A 7,234-nucleotide genomic window follows, 5' to 3' on the forward strand; every position below is an offset into this window, starting at 1 on the left:
TTCTACTTTACGGTTCCTCTTTAACCATCGTCTTGTCTCCTCAGAATGGCATTGTCCCCATTGTGGAGCCTGAAGTCCTTCCTGATGGTGAGCACGATCTGAAGAGGTGCCAGTATGTCACCGAGAAGGTAGGTGTTGGCTCTGGTTTGGTTGGCACTCTGATCTTTAATGGTTGCTATGGATGGCATGGTGACATGACTCACGGCTGTCTTTGCAGGTCCTGGCTGCCGTCTACAAGGCCCTCAGTGACCACCACGTGTACCTTGAGGGAACTCTGCTGAAACCCAACATGGTCACTCCTGGCCATGGCTGCACCAAGAAGTATGCCCCAGAAGAGGTCGCCATTGCAACAGTCACCGCTCTGAGGCGCACCGTGCCACCTGCAGTCTCTGGTAAGATGGGGCAGAGATGCCTGACAACGCTGGAGGACGGGGGTTTTATAGAATGGCCTCTGACTAGAGTTTGATCTGTGTACAGGTATCACCTTCCTGTCTGGAGGTCAGAGTGAGGAGGAAGCCACCATCCACCTGAATGCCATCAACAAGTGCCCCCTACACAAGCCATGGCCCCTGACCTTCTCTTTTGGCCGTGCCCTCCAAGCCTCCGCCCTTAAAGCATGGGGTGGAAAGAAGGAGAATGTCAAGACTGCCCAGGAAGAGTACACCAAGCGTGCACTGGTAGGTACACCCATGTGCTGCAGTGCTTTCTGCCGCCACTAGATGTCATGTTTCTTTCTGTTGCTTAGGCCCGGGTTAAACTGAGTGCGTGGCGCCTGCATGTCAGTTGCCGTGCAGTTACTGTGCCATTCTCTGTAATGACAATGGATCCGTTGTGTACTGAAAATGCATGCAGCAGTGCATTGGGGGTGACAAGGGATGTTCTGCCATTACATTGTATTGGTACCACATCTGGGCAGCAACTTCAGGTTTTGACAAATTTACTGTAAACCCAGCCTGAAAGCGGACTCAGTAAATGTAAATTTAAAGAGACTCCGTAACAAAAATTGCATCCTGTTTTTTATCATACTACAAGTTCCAAAAGCTATTCTAATGTGTTCTGCCTAACTGAAGCACTTTCTACTATCACAGTCTCTGTAATAAATCAATGTATCTTTCCCCTGTCAGACTTGTCGGCCTGTGTCTGGAAGGCTGCCAAGTTCTTCAGTGTTGTGGTTCTGCTATGAACTCCCCCTTCCAGGCCCCTCTATGCACACTGCCTATGTATTATTTAGGATTAGAGCAGCTTCTCTCTTCTCTCTTATCTTTTACAAGCTGGATAAATCCTCCTCTGAGCTGGCTGGGCTTTCACATACTGATGAATTACATATGGGCAGAGCTGTCTGCACTCTGCAGTAAGAAACAGCCTGATACTTCAGTGGAAGATAGCTGCAGGGGGAAAGAAACACACAAATGATCTCTTGAGATTAAAAAGGAAGGCTGTATACAGCCTGCTTGTGTATGGATGTATTTTCTATGTGTGGACATACTGTACATCAACCTACTTCCTGTTTTGGTGGCCATTTTGTTTGTTTATAAACAAACTTTTTAAAACAGTTTTTAACCACTTTTAATGCGGCGAGGAGCGGCAAAATTGTGACAGAGGGTAATAGGAGATGTCCCCTAACGCACTGGTATGTTTACTTTTGTGCGATTTTAACAATACAGATTCTCTTTAAAGTAAACCTGTAACTTATATAGGAGTACTGTAGGGGGGGTCGGGGGAAAAAGAGTTGAACTTACCTGGGGCTTCTAACGGTCCCCCGCAGACATCCTGTGCCCCCACAGCCACTCGCCGATCAGTCTGCGCAGTACGCTCCCGGTGACGCCAGTTGGAGCGAGGATGCGGCCGGGCAGGCGCTTTTCAGACTTTAAAGTCGCAAATTCCAGAAGTGACCAGAGCATCAGTGAGTGGCTGCACGGGTACAGGACGTCTGAGAGGGACCAATATCTAACTTTATACAAATGTAAAAGTGTAACAAAAATAAAAGTAAAAAACATAATAAAAAAATTATTTTAAAAACAAAAAAATGTAAGCAAATTTTTAATATTATATGTATGCTTGTGGACCACTTGCAAGACCGCAACTTGCAAGAGGTCCACTTGGCCGAAATCGCAATCGCCCTGCATGCATCAGAGACAGCAGGGCCCGTTTTCCCTGAAATCACTTCAGAAAATGCTCCGCTTTCAAATGGCAAAACAACTCTCAGAAATGCTAGTTTTTTTTTTTCTTTTTAGATTGTTTGCAGTCGCAGGTGGGCCCCAGACCCAACTGAATCTTAAAGGAGAACTGTAGTAAGAGATATATGGAGGCTGCCATATTGATTTCCATTTAAGCAATGCTGATCCTCTGCTTCTAATACGTTTTGCCCTAGACCCTGAACAAGCATACAGCAGATCAGGTGTTTCTGACAATTTTGATAGATCTGACAAGATTAACTGCACGCTTGTTTCTGGTGTGATTCTGCAGGCAGATAGCTCAGCAGGGCTGCCAGGTAACTGGTATTGCTTAAATGGAAATCAATATGGCAGCCTCCATATATCTCTTACTACAGTTCTCCTTTAAAGTGGTCCTACACCTCGAGACTTGCCAACCGATTGGCAATCCGATGAAAATTGGTGCCGCCAAGAGCATGCACAATCAACGATGAGACCAATTTGTGTATGTTCGGACATGCTGCAAGATGTCGGTCCATTGAGTGCACGGCGGTAATGGCGAGTAAAATAACGGGATGAGCGACAACCCCCGGCGCTGTTCCCCCTAGTGTATAAATGTGCCCCCCATGTGTGTATTTATACATTACCTGTCCTGTGTCGCCCACCATGCGGTGCACATTCATCTTCCTGCCCCACCATTAGCAAAATACACGACGCCCGCACATAACCACGTGTGACGTCGCCCACCAGCGGCGTGTATAGCATTAATGAAGGAGCAGGAAGACTGATGGGCACCGTGCGGTGGGCGACACAGGACAGGTGAGATATAAATGCACACAAGGGGAAGGGGGGGCACATTTATACACTAGGGGGCAGCAGCGAGGTAGCAGTCTCGGCTGATTCCTGAGAGACTTTATGCCGAAATAGAACGGGAATCGGCCTGCGGTGTATGGGCTGCTGACAGATCTCTCTCTAAAGGGGCCCATACACCTATCGATTTTCCGGCCCATATACAGCAGATTCGATCACTGATCGAATCTGCTGTGAAATTGTTGCGCAAACGCTGACAGAACAATCGATTTCCATCTGAAATCAATTGTTCCCGTCGATCCGTCTATGCGGAAGATTTCGCTTGATAGACGGCGGGTTGGGAGTGCGTTGATAGCGGCGTTTGAATGCCCGACGACCGACGCTAGCAGCAATACATTACCTGGTCTCCGCTGTCCCTTCTCTGTGATCGGCTCCTCCAGCTTCACAGAACTTCCTGTCCCGGCAGGAAGTTTAACCAGTAGAGCGCCCTCTACTGTTTAAGCTTCCCCGGCAGGAAGTTCAGTGAAGCTGGAGGAGCCGGGCACGGAGAAGGGACAGCAGAGACCAGGGGACGTGCACCGGCCGGAGCAGGTAATGTATGCGGGGGAAGGGGGCGGCGGCAGCTTCACAGATTGTGATCGGTTTCATGCTGAGATCGGTTCACAATCTGTTTGCAGTAAAGGCAGCCATACGATCCCTTTCTGATCAGATTCGATCAGAGAGGGATCTATCTGTTGGTCGGATCTCATGGCAAATCGACCAGTGTATGGAAGCCTTCATCCAATTCGATTAGAGAGAGATTTGTCTCTCGATCGAATCTGCCCATCATCACTAGATGTATGGCCACCGTTAGCAGATTGGATGTAAAGTAAAGGTTACCATACACTTATCGATTTGCAGCAGATTTGAACATCAGATAGATTTCTGGCAGATGCCTGTCAAGTCGAATCTGACAGGAATCTTTCTGATGTGTGCCACACACTAGGAACAGATTTCCAATAGATTTACAGAATGAAATCTATTGAAAATCGATCTAAATGCATTATTGCACCATTAGATCCAATGCAACTCTATGGGCCATGGATCTGCTGTCAGCAGCCTATCGACCTAGATTCTCCATCCTGTCAGATAGATCAAATCGATCGAAATCAGCAGCAAATCGATTGATTTGCTGATTTGAAAGAATTGATTTCTGATCGATCGATTCTATAGAAACGATTCATTGATCGATTGCTGAAATCGCCCAGTGTATGGGCCCCTTAAAGTGAACCTTAAGCCAAGATCGATTTCCAGTATAGATATTATTACCTTAATCCTGTCTCTCAGCCCTGCAATTTCGCCTATGTAGCGCCGCTGTGGAGCCTTTATTTACGGTGTTACCGGCAGGATGAATATTTTTAATTTATTCAAAATGGCGCTGCTGGCCGGAACTATTTCTGGGTCAGCCAGCGCTTGTTGGCGTCTTGTCTCTTCCTGCCTAGTTGCTACGCTTGCTTCTATTCAATGCAAATTGTGCCGTGCACGCGCGCGCCCGCGCCGTGCACGCACACGCACATTTCTTATGTTCAGGAACTCACACAGCGCAGTATAGCCAGCGGCAGTAAGACCCAGCGAGGAAGGGAAGATTTATGTGTTTATAATCCTGGGTCATTCGCAGTCAGGGCTGGCTGTCAGGGAGGATTTATGGGAAACGGAGGACATGATAAGAAAACAGACACAGCGGTAAGTCTCTTATCAGCCTACTCTATTGTGCATGCTGTCAGGTTTGAAAAAAAAGTTTGGCTTAAGTGCCTCTTTAAGGGGTGTTTGGTTAGGTGCTGATGCAATGTTAGGACGCATTATGAGCAGCTGTTCTTGGCCAGTCCTGTGTTTAGCTTAGTACAGTTGGTCACGTAGCCTATGTTGCTTTAGCATGGAATATCCCGCTTCAGTGGTTTGCTGACTGTTGTATTTCTTTTGTCTTTTTAGGCCAACAGCCTGGCTTGCCAAGGCAAATACGTGCCCAGCAGCCAAGCCGGAGCCGCCGCCGGAGAATCCCTCTTTGTTTCCAACCACGCATACTAATGTCCCTGTCCTCCTGGAGGCTGCTTGTGTCTGTGTGAGGCCCCCTCTGCAGAGCAATAATCCATTTCCTGCTAGACCTATCAACAACGGTTCCTCCCCTTCCCCTCAGCCCAGCGGGAGCGCCCTGCTGAGCCGGCGGAGGGAGGGGCTTGCGGAGGGCGTGGATGGCGAGCGTGGGGGAGTGGCTTGTTGGATGAGTGCGAGTGCGTGCTCACGTCCTCGTGTGCTGTGTCCATCCTCGGCTCTGAGTCACCGTATTTATGTCACTGCTGGGTATATCTCAATAAAGCAGTTAGATGAACTACACCGCTGTGTGAGACTGATGTTTATGCTGAGGGGGGCGGGGAAGAGGGCATTCTGGGACTTGTAGTATATTAAACATATGGACTACAAACACAACTTTACAAAATAACCTGCAATCAATTTAATGTCTAGAATATCTGCTAATCATAAGGGCCGGTTCACACAAGCTTTGGCCGAGGCGTTTATTGCCGAGATCGAAGCGGCCCACAGTGAGATTAATGGCAGCGTTTATACCAAATCGTTTACCGGCAATTGTGCAAAGGCCACAGCGGTTGCTTGTCTCACATGGTGCGCTGAAACGCACAAAAACAACAGGAACTGATGCCCAACACTTTCCTGCCCTTGCCCCAAGGGGCCCGTGTGAACCTGCCCTTGAGACCTGAAGTGAGAGGGATATGGAGCCTGCCATATTTATTTCCTTATAATCAATACCAGTTGCCTGGCTATCCTGCTGATCCTCTGCCTCTAATACTTTTAGCCATAGACCCTGAACAAGCATGCAGCAGATTAGTAGTTTCTGAAATGATACAGTATAAAGACTGTGCGTAACCTTGGGGTGATCCTAGATGGAAATCTAAAACTCAAACAGCAGATATCAGCTGTAGTCAAGTCTTCCTTCTTCCATCTAAGAAATATAGCGAAAATCAAACACTTTATCCCAGCTGAAGACCTACCTGCCCTGGTTCATGCATTTGTATCCTCCCGCCTAGACTACTGCAACGCCCTGTTCATCGGATCTACAGATAAGGCTCTGCGCCCCTTACAGCTAGTACAGAATGCTGCAGCCAGACTCCTAGCCAATGCCCCCCGCAGCTCACACATCACCCCAGTACTGCAAACTCTTCACTGGTTGCCAGTAAAATGGAGAATCAATTTTATGATCTGCCTGCTGACATTCAAGGCTCTACACCACATGGGACCCAAATACATAGCGGATCTATTGGAACTTTATGCCCCTCCACGCACCCTCCGCTCTGCCAACAAGATGAAGCTGATTATTCCCAGGATACACTTAACATTTGGTGCTCGGGCCTTTTCCTACGCAGCCCCTACTCTATGGAACTCACTTCCACAATCAGTACGAGAGGCTCCTTCTCTGGACAACTTTAAAAAAAGGCTAAAAACTCACCTCTTTTCCCTAGCCTTTGAGACTGCATAATGCAGGGTCACAGCGCTTTGAGTCCCCAGGCAGAAAAGCGCTATATAAATATTATTGTTATTGTTATGATTGTCAGATCTGACAAGATTAGCTGCATGCTTGTTTCTGGTGTTATTCAGACACTGCTACAGCCAAATAGATCAGCAGGTGTGTGATTCGCACATTACTGCAGTCAAATAGACCAGAAGGATAGTCAGGCAACTGGTATTGTTTGAAAGGAAATAAATATTGCAGCCTCCATATACAGTACATCTCACTACAGTTGTCCTGAAATCATTCACAAAACTAACTGTTAGGTCACTCTGCTAGTGAGGTCTCTGCTTGTCTGCTACAGCCACAACTAGAGCTCCCTCTAGTGTACAACATGAAACATAGCAGCAGTAGAAACCACTTATAGTGAATGGCCTGACTTTTAGGGACATAAAGTGATGATTTGCAGATTTGGGAGTTATGCATCAAGGGAAACCACACTTTTTAAAGCTGAATTATTGCAAATACCGTCTGTTTTAAAGGATACCTGAGGTGACATGTGACATGATGAGATAGACATGGGTATGTACAGTGCCTAGCACACAATTAACTAGGCTGTGTTCCTTTTTTTCTTTCTCTGCTTGAAAGAGTTAAGCATCAGGTATGTAAGTGGCAGTTCCTGTCTGAGTCAGGACTGGGTCAGACTACAGTGTGACCCTCACTGATAAGAAATTCCAACTATAATACACTTTCCTAGCAGAAAATGGCTCTGAGA

The 7,234-nt window shown here is 47.2% G+C and overlaps 1 protein-coding gene across 2 annotated transcripts in view; it reads left to right on the top strand.

Moving 5' to 3' along the window:
* Window positions 1-5,333, top strand: part of ALDOA (aldolase, fructose-bisphosphate A) — a 445,177-nt gene extending 439,844 nt beyond the window's left edge. For both annotated transcript variants that reach the window (XM_068243818.1, XM_068243817.1), the window contains exons 6-9: window positions 45-128; window positions 218-392; window positions 478-677; window positions 4,932-5,333. In XM_068243818.1, coding sequence (XP_068099919.1) covers window positions 45-128; window positions 218-392; window positions 478-677; window positions 4,932-5,027 — 555 coding nt within the window. In that variant the 3' untranslated portion in view covers window positions 5,028-5,333. The remainder of the gene's footprint in view (window positions 1-44; window positions 129-217; window positions 393-477; window positions 678-4,931) is intronic.
* Window positions 5,334-7,234: the final 1,901 nt, after the last annotated feature.

This window comes from Hyperolius riggenbachi, chromosome 7 (assembly GCF_040937935.1).
Source record: "Hyperolius riggenbachi isolate aHypRig1 chromosome 7, aHypRig1.pri, whole genome shotgun sequence".
In the NCBI taxonomy this organism is placed as follows: Eukaryota; Metazoa; Chordata; class Amphibia; order Anura; family Hyperoliidae; genus Hyperolius; species Hyperolius riggenbachi.